The 23367-nt window shown below is 42.9% G+C and overlaps 1 protein-coding gene across 5 annotated transcripts in view; it reads right to left on the reverse strand.

The window, feature by feature from the left end:
• Positions 1-1852: 1852 nt before the first annotated feature.
• The window catches only part of DPF2 (double PHD fingers 2), a 434995-nt gene continuing 413480 nt past the window's right edge, over positions 1853-23367 (reverse strand). For all 5 annotated transcript variants that reach the window (XM_085625747.1, XM_085625748.1, XM_085625746.1 and 2 more), the window contains 2 exons: positions 9423-9504; positions 1853-8428 (listed from right to left, as the gene is read on the reverse strand). In XM_085625747.1, coding sequence (XP_085481873.1) covers positions 8361-8428; positions 9423-9504 — 150 coding nt within the window. In that variant the 3' untranslated portion in view covers positions 1853-8360. The remainder of the gene's footprint in view (positions 8429-9422; positions 9505-23367) is intronic.

Raw genomic sequence — 23367 nt, forward strand, 5'->3', positions numbered from 1 at the left:
CATTGGTATGAAGGGAGTCCAAGTCCTCAGCAGAAACTTGTGTGGGAAGTAAGTGGTGTAGACTAGAAAACCTTAACAGAAAGTTTTCTAGTAGTTCACTCATGTGGCACTCAGAATTGATGGTGATGCATCCAGCTGCAAGAATGACATTTACCAGTTCAAAGTCAAGCCAAAAGAATTTAACTATCGTTGCTCAATCTGCATTCTAAGGTTGTTGAGATTCTGGTGTAGGACTCTCCCCTGTTGCTGGGACAGGAGATCCTCTCAAAGCACAAGCCGGATCAGAGGATACATGCTCAGATGCTATGAGTACAATGCTCTCCTGGCCCGGGCTAGAGCTATGAAGATGACCAGGGCCTGGTCTGTCCTGACTTTCCTCAAAACGTGAGACAGGAGAGGCATCATAAGGAATATGTACAGGAGACTCATGTCCCAACTCAGCCAGAATGCATCTCCCGATCAGCTTTTTTGGAAGAAACTCCAGAGTGCAGAAGCTTTCACACAACAGTGATTAACAGAAATGGTATGCCCCGCTGATCAAAGATGCCCTGTGCCATCTAGGCATGGATACACTACTCATGGTCTGCCAGCCAACATCTACTCTGCTCATCTAATTAGGCACAGAGTAACCCCAATTTGGTGGCAGGCAACCAAAAACTGATTTGGTGCGGGTTAACATTGGTTCGGGGTAGAAACTGGTGCTGCTACTGAATCCTGAGTCGGTCCGGTACTGGGATGAACTTTGGGACTGGAGTGGAAGTTTGGACAGATTTGGCAAAGGGCTCTGCACGGTGCCCAAGGGGAATATCTGCATTGGAGGAGTGCCTGCAGTTGGCAGTCCAGCTGAAGACCCCTGTGGCTTCATGAGGCTTAAAGGTGCGCCACAGAGAGCAGTAGCATCTAGAAAATGTATTACAGGACCATCTTGAAGGCTGCTATTTACAATTTGTTTGATGACTGCCTGGGAAATTCTGACCATCCCAGGACCAAATGCAGGACCAATTCTGAGTCAGAAACACTGGAGCCATTGATTGCTACCCTTGCAACTTCGGACCTGAATTTCAGTGGTGGGTCGAGTCCTGCTTGGCTTTATTAGACTTCTGCATTGTTTTTTTACATTGGCTTCTTTGAGCAGGAACAACTTCAGAACTAAGAATGACCCATGACTTGGAGCATGAGTGGAACATCTGTTTCAAATGCAACCATTTCTTATGCATGGTGAGGAAAGCTTCGCTTCTGCTACCTTTACGTGCATGAGGGCATACTTAACGCATGTCTAAGTAGGGACTAGAGCCCAAGTGCCAAAGACACAAGTTCTCGTGGGTCCATGACTGATATCAGATTCCTGCAGTTGCAGAATGGCTTGAACGCTGTTTTCAAGACAGAAGCATTCCCTAGTACACCATCTTGAGAATTTCTGAGTCATCAGAAAACTGACATAGTTGGAAACAGAGTTCTGGCTCCATGTTAAAGGAATCAGAGAGAAAGGAACTGACATCAGCTCACAGAATGGCCCTTTAAATGTGGCTCTACTCCATAACTTCCAGTGTGGTATAAAGTCACTGCGGATCCATGTGGAGGTACCAAGTGACACACAAGAAGCACTTCTGGAAACATCTTTGGATTCAGTCTGGCTGACGACTTGTTGTATGCGGTTAGAATTCCAACAGAAATGCAATACACTTGTTTATGCATGTAAATGTACAAACACAAAAACAGTACTAATGTATTTTTTCCAATTTAAAAGGAACATGGCCTGTAATAACTTTGCAGGCACTGGTTAACTCCTTTGAGCAATAAATTGCCTTTGAATATGGATAAGTGTGCTAAAAATCAAACAACGACACAAATCTATATAAAAATGCTTTATTTACTTATGTAATAATACAGTACCATAAAAAGACACGCTGTGGTTCCTGGGAAAACACAATATTACAAATAAAGTTTGACAAATTGGCTACCAACGTCATAATATTGTGAGACAGGCAAGCCCACCCATATTCAATCTCTTCAACAATGACAATTTCCTGAAATTGCTTCTTCCCAATGAAACTTTCATATTTTGATGTTGAAATAGTAGAACACCTGCACTTTTTTATGGTTTATTGATATGCTTTTTCTTTTCCCTACTCAAACAATGGGCTTAAGTGAAATAAAACATTTCTGCTGTTGGCCACTGTAACATTCTGAAGGTTTTTTTCCTTGACAATGTTAATTATACATTAAACATATTTTCCAGCTGAGTGGAATTTCAATATTTAACAAGTTGCTGTGGGAAATTAACATTATAAACTGTCAGATAATGCAGTACACAAAAATTAGCAGCCACGTTGGAACCCACTCAAGAAGGTGAGGTTTCTTCAGATTACGAGCTATGCAACAGCAACAGAAGCAATCAGGGATTTTAGCACTTTACTTTAATAAGACATCATCAGGATATTTTATGGCACATTTAAAAGAATGAAGAAGCTACACAAAACCACTTAGCGGTGTGCGAACCTTTCCTACTTTTATACAGTTCTGAATATCTTTGGAATCCTCATTGTTATGTTTGCTTTCAGTTCATTAAAATTTTAATATTCAACATAATAGATAGCTTCAATAAACTAAGTAAATTAAGAGTCTAGTGATTTAGAAACCTCTGGGCATAAGCCAAACTACCAATTAAAGTGTGATTTAAACAGAAAATAAGTAAAGATTTGGTCTGAACCGAAGGCTGCTGTATATTGCAATTACTTCAAACTATCAGCACTGTTAAGATAATATTCTGATGTTTGCTAAAACTTTCAAAATAAACACATGCTATAAGAAAATAATCTGTGTCACCGGACTGTTGAACATAGCTATTTTAGAAGTCCTTCTCTAGAATGCTAACCATGCTATAGCAAAGGGAGCACAGCAACCGTACAGCTCTGAGTTTCGCAATATGTCGGTCGTCACTACGGTTTATGAAACACAATCAAAGCAAAGTAGGACGAAGCAATGGTTTTACTAACGCAGATCAGCATTCTGGAAATGTATATTAAAAAGTTGTGAATAACTCAGCGCATCCTGGTTTTCATAAACAATACAATTATAAAAGTGGGGTAGAAGCTTCGATGGACTAAAGCAGGATCAAGGCCAGCTCTGCGCACTTGCTGTTTTGTAAGATTTATTTGCCTTTTCATTACATCGTTTCTCACTTGACGCACAAGATAGGACCACAACACAGTGCACAAACGTACAGGATACGTTAGACAACATGACTTCAATCCCACGTTCGCCGTCACTTTTCCTCGCCAATTCCCACATATCCTTTTTTTTTTTTTTTGCAATTCTGCTCATGTTTTCTTTTTTTTTTTTAGGTCAACAAAAGCAATATATATATATCTTTCTTTCTTCTTCTGATTTTTATGATGTCCAGAGGTGGGCACCAGAAACCAAGAATTAATGGATGACAATTTAACCTAATGATCAGGCCTCACCTAAGTCAGAGTCTGATGCAGCTTGCTTAAGGAGTTGATTTTACTGCTGTCAAATTCATTATGTGGTGCCAAAAAAGGCACGGCTATACTGACAAATTGTATACCTGTCAAAAATGAAACATATTTATCACTGGCACAAATCTGGAGCACTCCTAGAATCCAATTAAGGACTTTTAACTGTTCAAATTTTCAAGAATTATGTCAACTACATACTATAGTTTGGATGTCTATGCTCGAAATATGCCTGGTCTGCAAGAAGAAGCCAGAAGGACTAAGCAAGAATGCACTGTATGCCCACAGCAACATAACAGGATGTTGAATCAGTGAAATGGAGTGTCATTAAGGGAGATCTACTGTATCAGGGGTGTTATCCTTTTTCTGGGTTCACAGGGAGAACTCTCCTAACTAGCGGCAAGCTTTGACTTATCCTGAGCAGAGTCAGAGAAGTGTTTCCCATTTAACAGTACACATTTATATTTAGCCGAGGTCCATAAAGAGGGAGTGCAAGATATTTCAAGGAGATCCATCAAAGCAACTCTGCAGGGGATGCCATTATAGATTCTGTCTCTGCTGGGGAAAATAATATAAACTGCTAATCCATTTTGAAAACGGTGTTGACAAGCGGTGTGAAGTGCTTCACGTGTCCTCTCGAAACAGATATCAAGAATAGCAGCACAGCAAGCCTAACCGTACTGCATGGACAAAAGGTCTTGATATAACTATAAAAAACACACAACTACTGAGGGCAAAGTGGAGAACATCACCTTCCTAGTGATCCCTGCTATCCTCGTCCTTGCTCTTACTCCTCAACAACTGCTTGGGATTCCTCCTTACTTCATATGATCGGAAAACAAGCTTCTCAAAAAGAATGGGGCATATTTACAGCATTTCAAAGGCCTCAATAATTGGTTGACTCTCTTCAAGCATGATCTCCAATCTTTAACTATACGTCACAACCAAACCTAATTCTTGCATTGGTTTTCCCACATGGAAGATTTATGTAGTACAGCAAACGGTGTTGAGGAGATGGCTGGGTGAGTAATGAAGGAGAGAGCACAAGGAATAAAAAAAAATACAAGAATCGCTATGAAGGTAACTGTCCACGTCATCCTGCTCCCTCTCCCACTTCCCTAATTAATTGGTTATCTGTTTGAAAACTCTAACCGGTAAGGTCACTGGAGACAGCATATGCCTGCTCAGGCTTCAAGCCTACTAGATGCACAGAAGGTACTGGAAGTATGCAACTGTTTTCAGGAATACTTGTGAAAAGGCAGGCCATGGAGCTCTTGCTCTGGTGGAATGAACAGTGAGGATTTGAGAAGCTCCAACCATTAATGCTTTGGGTTTCGAAATGACAAGAGGGAATATAAAGTGGATTTAACTGGTATGTAGCCTAGATTAAGAGTTTCTTACATGACAAACTAATGCCCATTCTAAATCTGTTTATCTTCGACAGGAAAGATTTCTGAGCTTTCAAGGCGTCTCCATTTTAAATTTTCTGCAGGTAAAGTAGCACTGAATCTAAACACCCTGGTAGGCAATTAATCGATATAAATGAAATTCAGCTAGTTAAGTGGGTATGAAGGAAGGGGTCTGCCAAAAGGTTACCTTGTCCTTTTGGGAGACACTGTCTATCTCTAAGCACAAAGGAGATGGACACCCATTTTCTGTTAAAGGTGATCGTCAGCAAGTCTGTCTGAAGAAAGACTTTGGCTCAAACAATTTAGGTCAAAATCAAATTCAAGACCAACCCAGCAGCAGAAACTTTAACCGGAAGATGAAACTGGCGAAGAACTTTGAAACTGTCTCACAACCTCATTCTTCAAGATTTCGGAAGAAGTGTTCAAGTGATGTTTTCAAGAATTAATCTTGTTCATACCAGCAGTCAAAGTGAAAACGGAAATTAAATGTCAATCAGAGAAGAAACAACAGGGTTTAAAAGCCTGAGTATGACAATTTATAAGGTTTCTTTCAAGTTTGTAGGGTCTAAGAAATAACAATGGGTCAATAAAAGTGATCTATTGTCAGTCATTATGTACTGCCCAAGAGCATGCCAAATAAGTCCCAGGAAACCAGATTCTCCCCACAGTAAAATATTGCTGTGGAAGTTAGGATGAGAGAGAGCCAGAATAGGACCTCTTCGTATTTCTCTCCAGAGATGTTTTTTTAATTAGAAATGCTGATCACAACTCTTCACACTTCCCCTCTGAAAACAAAATTCATCAGTAGCAACATCAAACCACGGGCTGAGGTGTTGTTGACAGATAACCCCTTGCCTTACTGTACAAGGCAGTGGAGATAAGTAGTGACATTAAACCGATCACCATGGGTAGTAAGCTGCAACTGGAAAATGATTGCCCAACACTAAAATCTTTCTAGTTACTACTGGCCACAGCTTGAAACACATGAAGCGTAGGAGTTAACATGGCAAAACATTAGCCAGAGAGCAGCATTCCAAGCACAGCTTTAAGGCTACATTATCAAAGATGGGCATTTGTCTGTTCTGCGGTTGAACACGTGAAATTAGGTGCACCACACAGATCTGGGCCATACTCCCCATTGAAAAAGATATATTGTATCCACAAGCAGGGCCAGACATTCACACAGAGAGCTAGCTTGTGTGGGCTGGTGTACACAGACCACTATAAGAGCATCCTCAAAATCATCACGAGGGTGGGTACAATAAAGATCCAGACTGCACACACCCTTATGGAAGCATTCACAGACTACCCAAGGGTACTGATGCACGGTGTTCTTGCACAAATAATGATAAAGCGACCATGAAGCACTGACATCACAGCCCATGGCACACTGAGTCTGAGCAGGCATAAACTTGGCCACGTTTGGAAAAAATATATTGACCCTCACTTTGGTGACCAGAGTACAGTTAGGGAGAAGTCGGCAGGAAGAGGTTCTCTACAAAGTCCTTGCGATCATCATTGCCTCCTCCTAGAGGGCACTTCTGTGTGTGTGCCAACTCCATGGTGGCACTCGTTCAGTAGGTAACAACATCGCTTCTCTGCCAGTGCATTTGCTTCAGTATTACTGAGCATGTGCACTGGCAATGAGATCTCCTTGACTGCCTGGCATCATATCCTTATGCAAAAGAGGCAAGAATCTCTTGTGAAGCTGGGTCTATGAAAAACACAGTGCACACGCAGAATCCTAGAAGATGTACTGGCGCTCTTGTGTAATACCCATCAATGCGATCATGGGGTAAGCAGCCCAGAAGGCTATTTGTACAAAGATCAAATGATCCGGTCCTGGAGTGTAACTGTACAGTACTTTGAAAAATGTCTTCTGTTCAATTTACTTCCCAATAACTATACAACGTGTCAGCATCTGACAAAAGGCATAACAGCTCAAGGCTCTTGATAAGGTAATGACAATTTCTGGTGACCACCATAGCTCGCTTGACAATCTTACAAAAACAGTTTTGCATGCAAAGATCATTTGTACTTCTCCTTACATAAATTCCTTGGTTCTTCACCAGTATAAGCAAATAATGGCATGTTGAGCAACTAAAATACTCTGACGAATATTAGAATTACAGAATACATAGCTGGCCACCATAAATTGACTTAAGGATTAGTTAATGAATGGGAATGTTGATAGAGGAAAATTACATTTAATAAAATATAAGTTGAACTGATGAGAGGAACACTACGAACCCAGTAATGAATACCGGGTATGGCAGGGTGAGGCAGAAGTAAAAGTTTCTTACAATTCCCATAGCATTATGAATTGTATAAATAGTTATTTTTCTAGGTTAAAAAAATATTACAGAAATAGAAAAAAAGAAGGTTGTTGTAGCAGTGCTTCTATACTTAAACCAATCCAAATAGGGACGAGACACGGGGAGGCAGAAGAGGTTTACAAAGAAAAGATGCATCAAAGAAAGAGAAGGCAGGGAAGTATTGGTAGATAAAAGCTGGGGTGAATGATGGGGCATGAGAGGGAACTGAATGAGGTTGGGAGGAGGAAAACAATGTAGTATTCGGCAGAGAGGAAGGAAGAGGCAAAATGAAAGCTGAGAAAAGAGCATGAAGTAGAGGGAGGGAGAAGGCTCATTTTTGTAACCAGAGAGGATGGCACAGGAGCGACGTTAGTGTTGGGTGGCAGGAACAGGTCAGGGAGGACTTGAGGAATCCGAATGGATAAAGTAACATGGGGGCGTCCTTTTGCATTCAATAAGTCTGATTCGTCAAGGCAATTAAACGTCTGACTGGCATTCACCAGCAAAACCGATAAGCACATAGCAGGCACCATCACTATCCATGACTCTTAGTGCAGGAGGACAAACCTGAGCATGTTTCAAAATTGTTATCTGAACTAATAGTAGTGCTGCAGATAACTGTGCCGACTTCTGAAAGAAAGGACAATAAAATAGATACTACTGAGCACGTCAGGCAGGTGACTTTTTAAAATGGAAAGGAGAGTACATTTAAATGAGTTCAGGCAGAAACAAGGGGGGATGAAATTTGACCACACGCCCAGTTGTTCTGTAACATTCATACATCCCTTAGGTAAACTGGATATAGGAAGGTTTATGCACCGCATAATAAGAGATCGACATTTCTACATTGAGTGTTCTTTTTAAATCCATATACCTAACAGTTTGCTCAGCCTTCCTAAATAAACATCTCCAGTAAACACTAAAATCGTTGCTTCAATATTTCCAAAACAAAATTAATAAAAATAAACTATTGGTTGTTTAAAAAAATGTAAATCCCAATAAAATGAAAAATAACTCATCTGCGCTCTTCTTACTTCCTGAAATGAAAGTTAACAAAAGCCCTGTGTGGTGTGTCATACAACACTGCTTCCTGTGATCCTGCCCTTACACAACCCCAACCCGACTCCCTCCCACAAACCACTGCTGCCCCCAGAGCCAGATTAAGAGTTCTGATAGATAGAGGCCTTGTCTTTCAGCAAATCGAGGCAAAGGTGGCAGCTCCAACTCCCTGAAAAGAAAGAAAATGTTTCATTTTATTTTTATTCGGACCAATCATTGAGGAGAGTTCTGCTCGTATATTTTCAGTTCTAGGGTTGGCCCTTTCACAGAAAGCAAAGTTTTCCAGACCATCAGCCAATAATAAAATGACTAGGAAGGATATAAGAAACACTCTAAATATTTGAACAAGGGCCACCAGATACACCATGCCCAGAAAGGGTTAGGTGCTGACCTCATGGGTCATAGTTTCGAAATGTCACAAGAGTTCATATTAAAATCTGAAGTTTAGAATGGCCATTTACATTTGGTTGTAAAATAGGAAGCTAATTTTGCCTTAACAAAAGGACAAGGGTGAACAGCAATACATGTGCCACATTGTAAACACCTGGAATTAATTGAGGCTGCAGACCAACGTGGTGAATTTACTGTTGTCATAATAGCTGCAGGTTTGCTTACTATAGCAAAGGCAATGAGTAGGTGTGAGCTTCTGTGTAATTGTGCTCCCATTAGCAGGGCAGGTACAGACACAACATAAGAACAGTCAAAGGGTCATCATCGTCTGGGTAATAACAAGTTGAGAAGTAAACTGAGGTCACTAAATAACAAGCATTTGCAATGCAATAGGTCCTGCATTTACGAGAGTTTGAGCTACTGGCATTGTAATTATTTGTTGTTTTTAAAACAGATAAAAGAGATTTTGTATTTTACAATGCCAATGGTTTAAACTCTCGCGAATGCGAGATCTATTGCTATTTGAATTAATTGTGCTCGGAGGCTGTAATTAAAGCCTAAAGAGTAACAACTCTCTTAACAGGGGGTGTCCCCATGGGAGGTTACAAAATGAGACGAGACGAATGAACAGCCACAGTTTATAGTGGTCAATGACACAAGCCAATCAAAAATATGGGTGGAGGGTGGGAGGAGCTTCAAGTCCCTACCTGAATACGACATGCCTCGCAGAGCAGCGCATGTGCTGCCCATGTTAGACCTAAAAAAAGGCTTACCTTCAGGGGGCTCAGCCATGGGTGGGTTCAGGCAATACATGTGATAGCCACGATCACAATCGTCACAAAACAGGAGCTGGTCCTAAAAAAAAAAAGAGAGCAAGTGATAAACAAAGTTCGGAGTAGAAGGCATTCAGACAGCGGGCCTACAATTCCACCCTGCCTAGGGAACTACTTTCTTTATTTTTTTGGTTTTTAACCTGTTAATGAAGTGGAGTCGTCATAGGACTAGAGCAGTGGGTTCTCTTCCAAGTGCAGAAGCATCTTCCAACCAATTAAGGCCTGCCTTAGGGCCACATATTACTCATAATGACTAGAGTGCAAGTCTCATCATCAGTTATTCACCAGCACCACCTGGGAAACTCAATAGTCCCTCTGGAGACTGGGAAGAGGAATACAACACGGAACAAATGTTCCCAACTGAATTATTTTCATACTACAAATCACTCATTGACTGATACAACTTGTATGTGACCCTGCATCATATAGAATATGGCTCAATTATTTCAATAACTACAAAAACAGAAGGCATGAGGTTGTTTATTATTTATCTCTGAGTGCTTTCTGACGAGCCCCTATAATAAAACATATTCTGTTTTTAGATTTAAAAAATATGTTAATACATGTATTGTTTTTTCAGACTGTGCACGCCCTAATGTTTTGTGTTTTGTAACTAATTAAATAATGGCGTCAAAACGGACATGATGCTGAGTCTCACACCATGTGTTGCTGTCAATGTGCATTAGATTAATAAATTAAAAGTTATTTCTTGGGGAGCATTTGTTTTGTGGCTGAATTAATCACCAACTATGACGTTGACTGGAGTGTTTCCATTCCTACTCATATAAGAGATTGACAAGGACCTCTTGAAGACAACAGAGCCCCCAAATCAGGCTTCTTGGCCAACAGTATGCCTTTCCTAATAACTCAACGGATGTGCGTTTGCAAACTGAATCAGCAAATATAAATGCATGGCGTGCGACAGCTGATTTCAAGGTAGCAAATTTTGCTTAAATAATCAAACACAGACTAACAGTAATTGAAAGACATACATGTGTAGATATAGTGGTTATTTCTGGGAGGCACTTTGAAGTTCTTTTTTCCCCATTATGCACTGTATTCAGTTTAAATTCCTATTAATTGTTTCAACAACAAGCATACTGGAAATACGATTGCCAACATGTATTTCACCCCTTGAATGGCACGCAGGTCTGGGGCTAGTTCAAGGCTTCACAGTGTAGTTAAAACATTACATCAAATCAAATGAACCTCAAACGTGTGATGGTAAAAACACGGGGTGGAGTTGTGGCAGTCACAGTGAGATTATCTTTTCAGAAAAGAACATCCCAGCTAAATAATGCTGAGGAAAAAAGTAATGATATTGAGATTCATCATGAAACAAGAACACTATTTGGTAGAGAAAACGCCATCAAAAATTAAACGGTTGTTCACCTGTTCCAGTTGTTTTGCAGCTTGAAGAATTTTCTGGATTCACATGCTGTGCATAATCCTGCCATCTAGTGTTTGGCGTGAAATAGTCTCTTTTCTCTCTCTTACTTTTTTAATAACATCAGTGCCAACCATTTAGCGCTATGCTTTCCCTTTGATGACGTCAGATGTACGCTCCTGAACCCTGTGTGCATTGTCACCACTTTAGAATCTTTTTTTTTTGGGCTATATCCTGTAGCTTCTTTTCTTGATGTGAAAGCTTCTCTTCTCCCCAATTACGAATATCTGTCATTTTTGGGGAGGAAGGTTGCAAGTGAATCTAGGAAAAGCTTCAGAACTACTCCTACTGGTAAGTAAACATTTGGCTTTGCAGCGTGAATCTTTTCTGGATTTACATGCAGTGCGTTGACTTTGAAGCAGTTTGAATCTTCTTGAGAAACTATATTACCATGAATTTATATGTGCAAACAGGTGTTCTAGTAATTTTTGTCCCACTCGAGCATCCTTTTTTGCTTGTATGTCTACACAGTAGTATTTGGTAAAGGTGTGTCTTGAGGGCCATGTGGCCGCCTTGCATACATTCGTAATAGAGACATTAGCAATGAAAGAGAGTATTGATCCCTTCTTTCATGTGGAGTCTGCTTGTGGTTTTGCATATAACGCAACTCCTGTTGCCATACGGCATTCTTGTATTGTCTGGATAATCATCTTGAGACAGTCCAACTTGCTTACAGGGGAAACTGGTTTCCCTTTGTGAGTGCCTTTCTTTCTTGAATGTAGTACATGACTACTCTTCTGACGTCAAGTGTATGAAGGGCTTGCTCCTCTCAAACTTTTGAGTGCTAGAAAAAAGCTGGTATCTGTATTATTTGACTTGACGTGAAAGGATGAAACCATCTTTGGCATGAAGTGTGGATTTGTTCAAACGGCTGCGCTGTCCTTGTGGATTTGTAGGCAAGGTTCTTGCACTGGGAGTGCTTGTAGTTTACACATTGTTAGGATGTAATGGATACCAAGAAAGCCAACTTTAAGGGGGAAAAAAACTTTTAGTCTTGCACTGTGCATCGGCTTGAAGGGTGGTTTCATGAGTACTATATTAAGGTTTCACATTGGTAAGGGGAATACCTTGGTGGGGCTGGTCTTTTTGCACCTTCCAGAAATCTTTTTATCACTGGTGTTTAAAAAAAACATCTAACTTTTCACCTCTTGAGTAAGCTACTATGGTTGCTGAAAGTACGTTAAGTGAGACACAAGAGAACTTTATTGAGTAGGTAAGTGAAGTATGACTATCTGCACCCCCAGAAGTGGAGCCCCAAAAGAAAACTGGTAGACCAGTGTGCAAATTCCTAGACTTGGTATCTTATTAATGGGAAGAATCCAATTACAGAACAGGGAGGATGGGATGGTCGATGTAGAATCTGCCGGTAGATAGAGTCTCTACCAGAAAGAGCATGGAGACTTCTTGTCACGACTTGTAGTGTTCTTACCGGTACTGGCAGGTTGGAGAGATCCTTGACTTCGGTTCATGAGGGTTCTGGTCTGTCCAAGGTAAGGGCAACCCCTTCTAGTAGCCACAGTGCTGCCGACAAGGAAAATGGCCAAAGCAGACTGTGCCTTCCAAAAGGTGTCCCAAGAGGAAAAAAACCCATAAAGAAAAACCTCTGATGGAAGTGGGGACTCCAGGAATGAAAAGGAAGGAAAGAATCTACCAGTAAGGAGGAATTAGTAGGAAAGGAATCTAAACCGGTATAGAAGACTATAATCAGGGACAATGTACACCAGCAGGAATCACAGATACACCAGGCAGGAGCACAGCGTACCAACAAGAGCGAGGAGACACCAGCAGGAGCAAAGAGTGTTGCAACACAAGGAAATGAAGGATTCAGCCCTTTAAATACCCATGAATAGGAAGTGATCAAACATGAACAGGAAGTGACCAAACAGGAAGTAAGTGCCTACCATCCTGGATAAGGAAAAGGACAATGGACGGAATAGGAAGGTCGCCATCTTGAATTGGTAGAGCAGATACTTCCCAAGGCCTTCTGGGAAGAAGACTATGGAATCATGGGAAGGCAAGATGGCCCCAAGAAGAATTGAAAAAAGAAATATATATCCAGTGAAAGAAGGTAAGAATATAGTGCCCCAACATAGGTAAATAGGAAGCTGCAGTTCCAAAACTGGAGCTGCAGCATACCTGTCATGCAAATTGTCAGATAATAGGCCACCGCGTAGGTATGTGGCATTCCCGACACAGAAAGAGAGCAGGCGCAGCAGAACACAACCGCAACGCCAAAACGTCAACAGCGGGCACCGCACAGCACCGCAAAGTGTCCGATGAATAGAGGGAGGTGCCGCGGGCTGTATTGCGGCCCACGAGGAAGAAGCGGGCAGCATCACAGGCCGAATCAGGCCGAATCAAGGTCCGCGGTGCAACACTTCTAGCTGCAAATTTCTCACCTTTTGAATGGATACCAAACTAGTATCTAATTGGAGGTAGGCTGTAAAAGGATTTAAACCAGCGGACAAAGTGCCCTTACTGGCAGACTTGGATATCGAGGCAACCGTACTTTGTGAAAATATGAAGGGATGTCCAAGTAGCAGCCTGGCAAATGTCCAGGACAGGGACCTGTGTGCTAGAGCAGTGGTAACAGCTTTGGTCCTGACAGAATGAGCACACAATCCATCCAGAGGTTGCTTTTTTTGCCAATGTGCAGCAGATCTTGATGTAAAGCACAATCAAGCGCGGATGGCAGGCTTCTCTAAAGTTGGGCCTTCTTTCTCTCCCGTGAACCCCACAAAGAGCTGATCGCCCAACTGGTTGGTCTTTGTTATGATCGATGTAGAAACAAAGTGCCATTTTGGGGTCCAAGCGATGGAGAATCTCCTCCTTCTTAGAGGGGTGAGGCAGGGCATAGAACGCCGGCAGGATGACAGTGTGACCAACATGGAATGGCGTCACAACTTTAGGTAGAAAGGATGCAATAGTTCGTAAGAGTCAGAGTATAGCTGCGCATAACTGTTCGATCTGGCTCTGCGTGACTGAAATCCCCAGAAACTTGGGTTGTGCTGTAACAAACTGTGGAATCGGCTTCGAAGTCACAGGACTTCGAGAGTGGAAGCAAAACAGATGGCACCGCCCACGTATATCTTCAGGGGAGTGGAAATAGTGTGAAGAAGCTGAACTTCACTTAGACTTCTTGTGTTTTTTGTGCTTACCAGAGGGACTGGAGCACAAAAAAGACCGGCGTCTAGAACAGCTCCAATGACTACAGGACTGGGAATCGAGCCAAGGACTTGCAGTGGGACTTGGAGCGGTCCTGACGCTGCCTCTTCTTGTGCTTGGCGACGTAGAGATTTGCATCACGTTCTCTGATAGCCTCAGGTTCACTGGCATGCATTCTCTGATAGCCTTCGGTTCACTGGCATGCAGTCCTCATAAATCTTGTAGTTGGGCCCATTCCAAGACACCACAGGCAAACCTGGTGAGTATCTGCCACAGAAATCTGCTTGCGACAGTCCTTGCAGGGTTAAGACCTGTTGTCTTGGGGGGGGGGGGGGGCGTACACGATGAATTTTCAAAGAAGATTTGTAAAGAAAGGGTGTTTGAGGGACAAGAGAAGCTCCGTTCCCACATCTGATGCCATGGAGAGAAAGTGAGCAGGACTTGCTCATATATAGGCCCTGCACTTCACTTCCGGAGCAGAACAGCGTCAGTGCAGAGCTACCAAGCACTACCTTCTGGCACACAGTTATAGGGAATACTTTCCAGATGCACTCTGATGCCTGGGGAAACTAAGGAAACTGCTGCTGAAAGTCCCTATCAGAAATGGTTGTGTACCCAGTTAAATCGGGCACTACTGTGGTGCAACTGTGCCTGAAAGCATTCTATTTTATGCCATAGAGCAACCTAGTAAATGGTCTTTTAGTTTCTTCTAATGCCACCATGTTTCTTTCAGAAGGAGGGAGGCACCATCTTGCAATGACGTGCAAAGAAGGTCTGACTGAAAGTCAAAGGTCAGTCAGATTATAAAAGGAAATAAACACGAGGGTGAATACAGAAAACAACAAAAATGGCCTCAAAATGGTGAAAGTGAGCCTCAATAATTCCACATGTGGAAATAACACCTATACCGCTAACTAGGTGGGAGCCATACAGGAGAGGGGTCCCTCAAGGTAGAATCTCTAATTCTCGAGACTCCTGAGGTATGCCCTCTTGGAATGAGATGAAGGGAGTAGCAATCAATAAACAGCCAAAAAAGCAATTAATACAGTTGGGAGCCAATAAGTCAGCCAGATGTCAAGTTATTAGAAATTTGTGTCTGGTGTTCATTGAGTTTCTTTCTCTTTTTAGATATTCTCCATCCCTTAGGACTAAACCCATGTCCCTTTTGACCTATATGGCTGTTGCCATTTTCTCAGCCCATCGTCCAGCGCACTGAAGAAGGTGGCCCACATTTGTGCTCCACCAAAACGCTTGCTGGCGCCCATTTCAACCTGGATTGAAAACCAGGGCTTACAACTATAGAAGATATATCAATGTATTAGTATTTCTAATGAATCATTGGGCACTCTGATGTGCATCACATGCCATAATCCAGCATGATAACATGTTATGTTTTTAATGTGAATGACTGAAAGTGTTTGCAGTTTGGCAGATGTCAGTATGGATGTGATATTTTAGTCTGAGTGGAGTGACTGGGATCCTGTCACGAAATTGTTTACATATAAGTATCTTAGTACTCACATGTCCCTTTGATGTATTGAAATGGGAAATGCTTGGCATCTGTGCTTTGAAACATTTTGCTGTATGTTTAACCTTTGTAAAATTGTAAAAGTAAACATTATATGTAAACAATGGGATTATCATTAGAATAAATTAATTTTGAGAATGTCTGACCCTTGAACTTATATTTGTCAACTAAGTAAGTGGAGTTATTCCAGTAACATTTGTGGAGTTATAGCCATGCAAATTGTGTGGATTTGGCAATGTTGGTTGCTACATGCTGTGTTTCCCTCTGGTACTGCCTTCTCTGAATATTGTTTTACAGGGGCCCCCTCTCTTCTGTTGAGTGGATTTTCAGTGAAGCCATCATGTAGCTGGGTGGCCCGTAATGACCAGTGCACAGTACATAAACTTAAGATGGCTGTGCTGTTCACATGCAATATCTAATAATAGAACTAGACATCACAGGGGCATATCTGCTCGTGCAGACATGACCTCACATGTAATATAATGCACCCAGCCTTAGGGCTCTTAAGACCTGCTGTAGTGGTGACTTACATATGGTGCACACAGTGCATGAGCATTGCACACAGGGAGTGTGCATTGTGTTTCTGAAAGGTGTGTCCTTTCACGCAGCCTGCAGTGGCAGTCTGCATATCATTTTTGTGTGGGTCCCTTAGGGTGGCAAAAGACATGCTGCAGCCCTTAGGGACCCTCTTAAGTACCCATGCCCTAGGTACGAGGGGTACCAATTACTAGAGACTTACAAGGATGCTAAACACCTTGCAAATTAGTTTACAATTGAACATGCCAGTTTTAAAGGAAAGAACAATAGTACTGGACACTAGTTGGCAGGCTTCAGTTCAGTGTCAGAGTAAAAAAAACAGCATCTAGTAGTTCAAATGGGGCCAAAAAGTGGGAGATGTCTGCAAAGAAGTCCAGTTTCCTACAAAACACCCCCCACCCCCAGCCAACACGCCAGGAGATTCAGCCCATCCCTGTGAGAGTTTTCCTGGTTTGCCAGGGAAGGAAGAAGTAAGGAAGTTGGCTATACTATTGCAGGCTCTACTCTGCCTCACATCCTACTGTCACAGTCACTTCCTCTGGGGAGCTGACCCATCTCAACAGTGAAAGGACCCATTTTAAAGAGAACCTTCCCTACAGCGGATACCTTTTCTCCCTCCCCTTTTACTTTGGGTAGTGAGGTGGAAAGGGGAAGCCTTTCCAGTGCAAACTCTTGACTTCACCCCAACTAGGTCGGAAGGTCCTTGGCAAACTGGATCTCTTCTTAAGAGTGACTACCCTTTCCGCCTCTTTTTCCCTTTCTTTTTGGACTCCAATCCCCTAGGAGCAGGAACTGGATCCTCAGGATATGGGGGTTGGGGGTGCCCTGGGCAGCCACCTCATCTGGGAACAGGCCACCTCTGGGATCTCATTGGCTAGGATACAATCTAAGTGGCGGTCAGGACCACCACCGTATGCCAGTCAAGGGTACCCTCCCTTTCTAGGGGCAGTATGGCTACAAGCCTAAAGAACAAGTTACTTACCTTCGGTAACGCTTTTTCTGGTGGATACAGTATCCCTTTTTTCCGTGGAATGCTGGCGCAGGGGATATTCACAAGGTGAGGAATCCACTGGCAGATGTATCCATCAGAATGAGATCTCCCCAGGGACTACCCTTACCTTCTTTGTCTCTCCTAGCACATATTGTTCTGGGGACACCAACCTGTCCACCAAAAGGTATGGCTGGCACATGTGTCTCAGGACAGTGGTAGGGATCTCATTCACCTGAATGGATTGGAAATGCCTACTCCCACCCACGTGGATCACCAGCTTACCATCTGGTCCTGCCTCCCAGTTAACTGCAATTAGGGCCTCCTCGACTGAGGTGTCCTCTCCTATGGTTACACAGGACAGCCCAGTGCTAACGACACTCTTGGAACAGGTTGGGTCACCCTTGTAGTGACCTGGCTGCTGACAGTCAAAACACAACCTGTTAACCAGAAATGTTTTAACCCCTGGGCCCACTGTCTCTGCTTGTCAGAGGGGGGATGGGATTGTTTTTTCTTATTTTAGGGATCTGAGGTCCTGAGGAATTGTCTTTGGTGGTCTTACCATCTACCTCGTTGGATTTTTGAGGGTCTGATCCCTTCTTTTCAGAGTCACTCCCTGGGACTTAATGAGTATCCTGGTCCTTACCCACTCATCAGCATTCTTAGCCAGCTCCCAGGGACTAGAAAAGGAGTGGAGAATCCGAAGCGTTTTATCAGGGTATCCTTCATGAGGCCATAGGAATGAGCACTTTCCTCATCCAGTCTCAGGAGTCAATCCCTGCACTTTCCTGAGAAGAGCTTCCACAGTAGAGAGCCCCAGTGTCTCTGGTATAACATCCTCATTCTACAAGCCCTCTAAAAACCTGTGTGCCACTTGGTAATGTCATCATCCTCAAAATATTTGGGGGCAATTTCTTTGGGGATTTTGGAACTCAAAGTCTCCTCTCTTTCCCGATTTAAGTTGTTGCTGCCACAATTTATGGGTGCTATACCCAATGTAGCTCTTTTTCTTTCTATGACCAGGAGTTTGGCCTCAAGGGATGCTCTTTTGGCTAGTCTCTCAAGATACACATCCTGATTCTCTAGTACTGCTCTGTGTCTTAAGTTGGCTGACCTACCCCCAAGTAGGGAATAAACACTTTAGGTGCAGTTCTAGGGTAGATGTAATGGTATACCCCATCACCTGTACCATTGGTAAGGGAATTATCCCCATGATTGCTGGTTACGGAATCATCTTCACTGACTACTTCCTCTTCAGTATTGTCAGTGTTTTCTTCTCTTGCCTGTGCTCTATCAAACTCAGCCAGCAACTCCTGGAGTTGTGCTTTAGTTAGTTTAGGCCCAGTTGCAAATTTGCAAACCTTTCAGAGGTTCTTTAACTGCTTCAAATCCTCTGGACTAGACCTTTCATCGTAATGTTTGGACCTCTTAAACAAATTGTAAAACATTCTAAACAGACATTTAAATCCTAACTGACTATTACACTTTTTAAACATCTAATAAAGTGGACTAGGGGACTTAACACAAGGCCCTAACAGTTCAGATTAGAACATTTTGAAAAATAAAAAAATTAAATTGTAAACATTTCAAAAATTGTTTTTTGACTAATGTCAGTTGTGGGTTTCCTCGTGGATATTGACAAAGTAGTATCAGAAAATGCCAAGTCTTGTATCCCACTGCTGATCCACCAACGTAGGAAGCTGGCTTTCTATGCTGTGCACCAAAATGAAGTACACTGTGCAGAAAGTCCAGACGACCCTTATTGGCTTATAGGGCTCAATTTAAAAATCCCAAATGCTCTCTTTGGTGGTACTTTGGGCAAGCAGTTTAGGATTATCAGAGGGTAGTGCTAAACATCTGTTGTACACACAGAGTCAATAAACGAGACACACACTCAAGAAGAATCTCGAGACCAATTTAGAGAAATAAAAGATTTTACATATTTTAAGACACCAAGAACTTCGGTATCGGGTAAGTACTTTATACGTTGTAGATGTACAGGCGAAACAGTAGAAATTAGAGCTGTCAGATTTGAGGCATGAGGCTCAAACCTGGTAATGTTATTCTATGGGAGGAACATACACTGCATATGGTTACTCGCAAACGACTTACAGGACTGTTCTTCGGGACTTAAAGTAAGTAGGGGCCAAGGTCCTTAGAACCACCAGTAGTTTACGTTTATCTGCCCTGGTGTGTTCGGGTGCAGAGGTGCTGGTGGCATGGGTAGCCTCGAACGCTACAGATGGAGTCAATGGGGAAAAGTACCTGTAAGAAAAAGGCAGCAAGTGGGGACTGGGGGACCAGTCTGGCAGAACCCAAATGAATACTTGGTTCTTGAGAGTCTCTGGAGCAAGGGGGCACAGATGGTGGGCAGGGACTTGGGCTGTGGGGCTCGGGTGCAGAGGTGCTTTGCCCAGTGGGTTACTTGTGTTAGAGGCTCTCACTTCTTCAGGTCGACCTAGTGGTGGGGACAGAACAGGACAGCAGGGCCACTCTCATGCTGGCCTCAGTGATGCTGATGTGCATCATCGGTAGGTCGGTCTTGGCAGGGTAGGTGTCTGGTCTGGACACTTAACAAGCATTGATTGCTGCAACTGCACTGTTACCCTGGGGGTCCTGGCGTCTCCAAACTTGTCAGGGAGACAGATCTGACTTCCTGGAGCCGGCAGGCCTCTTTTCTGGGGTGCTGCTCCCTTGGTGGACCCGGGGGTCGGCAGAACGGTGTACCGGGCAGATGTGGTCAGTGACTGCAGACTGCTGGGAAGTGGCCACTCCACTTAAAGGGAGATTTCTGCTGGTTGTTGGGATGCTGGACAGTTCTCCAAGGGGTTTGGGGAGGATATGCAGCTTTTGGACATAGGGCCAGATGTATCCACATTACATTTTGCTAGTCTATAATAGCGAATTTTACTGATTTGCTAATATAGACTCGAAAAATGCAATGTATGTAGGAATCTGCTAATATTTTGCGATTGTTACACATTCCTTATTTGCGACTCGCAGAGTCGCAAATAAGGAATGGCTTCCCATTCATTTCTATGGGCCAAGAGGCTCATGGGAATGAATGGGAATTGTGTGCGCAATTTCAAGGGTGCAAGGGTTCCTAAAGAACACCCTGTTGCACCCCTGAAATGTGCATGTGTGCACATGTCGCGCAAATACATGCCCTAAGGGCATATATATGTGCCACATGGCACTTTGAAGAATGCTAAAAAGTGCATTTTTAAAGGTAATCGCTAATTACCACCAACTTGAAGTCATAGCAATATCGCAATTTGCGATGGCTACTAGAATAGCATTTAGGGAATCGCAAATCGCGATTCTTTAAATGCTTGCACAAAATAGGGAATTGCAAATTTTGCGATTCCTTATTTTGTGAGTAGGTTTTTCTTTCCTACATTGCACACAGCTAAATTGCGATCTCAAACGCTGAAATTCTGCGAATTTCAGCGTTTGCGATTGCAATTTAGCTTGATACATCTGGCACTTAGTCACCAGGATTGTCGAGGGTAAGAAGCGGGGCATGGTTTGGCAATAATCTTTAGTGCAGGTCCTCTTTTCTCGCCTCGTTGGTCCTTCTTTGTCCTTACTCAGGAATGTCAGGGAAAAGTTCTTGCAGAGTTGCCATTCTGAATTTCTTATTCTTGACATAGTTGTTTAAGACCCACAAGTCAAGGACGGATTTCAAAGTTTTGTCTAGCTTTGGTACAAGTAAACTGAATATACCCCCAGGACTATACCCTTAGCAGGAACTATTTTTAACATCAGTTTGTGCAATAGATCCTCTTCCTCTTCTCAGAAGCAACTGTTTTCTTTGTAGTTGACCATCCTTAATTTTGGTTGGTTGCTTTATTAGTTCGCTAGAGTGTCTGGCTGGATAAAGTTTAGACTCACATTTGTTGGAGGTGACGGCACTCTGCTGAAGGAATCTTCCAATTCTCCATCCCAATCGTGTTAGATGAGAGGGGACCTCTAGTGCAGATTCGCTCCTATAGTTTGAATTTCTACCTTGTACTGTCCCCGAAAGGCCTGGTTTGACATGTTGTTATAGTGCCATTGTGATGGAGCACTATGCAACTCTATCAATGGTGTGAAAGAAGAGTGCCCAACTACTGGTTGTGTCCTTCCCCTTGTAGATGGCCTACTCCTTTGGGGCTGGTGTCCCTTGGAAGGATACCTAGAATTGGAGAGCTCCATCAACCTAGCTGCGTCACTGTATTTTTCATGCTTCGCAGAGCATCACCCACCATGTTTCCAAACATGGTGTCTCCAGTGAAAGGCAAATTGAAGACTGCCGCCGGTACCTCTCCGGCTTGAAACTAGACACCTATCATGAACCTTGCATAACTGACTATTGACAGTATCTGCTGCATCCAGTGTTGATTTTAAATAGGGTTTAGCAATGTTCTGTCTCTCCGGAATTACACTTTTTGCTTCTTTCATACACTGATCTGGTAGGTGTTGTATCATATATTCAATTTCTTCCTATTGCTGGTGACTGTACCTGTTTAGTAGCACATGTGAATTGGCTTTGTGCCATTGAGAAGCAGCAACATGTTCAATGTTCCTGCCTATCATCTCCAACTGCTCCCTTTCCCTGTCAGGCTCCATGATTGTCAGTGGTCCAATGGTTGCCAGTGTGTTTGTTCTTTTCCAGCCTGTGGTGACAGTAATGAGGACTGCACTTTTCTTTCAAGTTGGCAGACTATTGAGAGGATTGCTTGTACTTTCTTTTGACCCTGGTTGTCAGTAACATAGCGATGGCTGGCTCCCTGAAGGTCTCCCTTGATCTAGAATACTATGGAGGCATCCTTTATGTAACTGGAGAGGAGGACAGGCCCAAATACCACAGGATTTGGCTCATGGTGTCAGCAGTGGTAGCCAAAAGGAACATAGCTAAGGCCAGGGGAGCGAATCACCTGCCAAGAGTGTCTGACAGGGAAAAGGACTTGGACTGGTGTAGTCAAGCCAAGAAAATTGTATACCAGAGCTGGTCGGAAAAAGAAGGAAAGGAATTGGGCCTATGGGAGCAATATAGGGGGTATTAACCAAGTGCCAGGTATACTCGGATGCAACGTGAATGGAATTGTTTGCGTTTACCTGCACTGTGTCAAACATAGGTCCATAATGTATGGTTCATAGATGATACCAAATGTTGGTGACACAAGACGGGAGAGTGGGCAAAGTATCAGAGTGTTCACAACTATGTTGAATGCTATATTTTGAATATGTGTACTTTAACTGAAAAAAATGTAGAAACAGAATTTATTTTTAAAAAATGGAATGCTACATAGCGTCAGGAGGTACCAAATCTTCCTTTCAGGCGGCATGAGTGTTTCCAAGAGAAAACAGGATTCTAGTTAATCCTCTTCTAACTTTACTCCATACTTGTCTCCCGCCCTTTTATGACTGCATTGTATGAGGCAATGGTGTCTGCTAGTTATTGCCTCAGGAGGTATGCATCTATTCCCTCTTCAGGAGTATCTATTTAAAAAAAAAAAACACCCCTTCATCTATGAAGACTTCGCTGTTGAAGAATTCATGCCCAAACTGACCTCCACTAGGCCAATCCTCATATTTATAGATCTTTTCTTCTAGAACCCCTGTTGGTTCTCAGGTGGCTGGTGTCTCTAGTTCTACGGTTCTTTCTCAAGAGGATCTTTCGCTCAAGGAGGGAGGCTGGGAATTTTGTACCCTTTCAAGTAGTCAACAAAGTTCATCTTCCACCAAAGCAAAGCTTTCATTTCTGTTACGAGTCTCTATTTCTTTCTCTTTACCTCGAGAGTCTTCTGTTCGATGTCGATCATAGACTGCCTCGTCCTCGAAGATTCAGTTCCACAGGCTTTCTTCTCCCTCCTGCACCCTCAACACCTCTCGTTGATACTGGGATTAGAGGGTTTCCCATCAGTGGTATCCTTTGTCTGGATCCTTGAGACTCTATATGCTTTTGCTTTGCTTCGACTGCGAAACGTTCTGCAAAAGGGAAGTCTGGGAGTGCTGTTTTGACTCAGTTTTGTCTCAGAGCCCGCACGGTGTTACCTGCCATTTATGAACCCCATGGTTTGATTTCTTTAGGCGTCTTCTCTTTCTTCTAGCTCAAAAGATAGTCCCCCTGCACCAGTTCGTTTCCCTCAGGATTTTCTTTCTTGCTGGAGAGTTCCAACTTTTCCTGGGCACATATTTCTGCATCTGTGTCATAGTGTGGCAAGCCCACATTTGT

This window comes from Triturus cristatus, chromosome 9, assembly GCF_964204655.1.
Source record: "Triturus cristatus chromosome 9, aTriCri1.1, whole genome shotgun sequence".
Classification (NCBI taxonomy): Eukaryota; Metazoa; Chordata; class Amphibia; order Caudata; family Salamandridae; genus Triturus; species Triturus cristatus.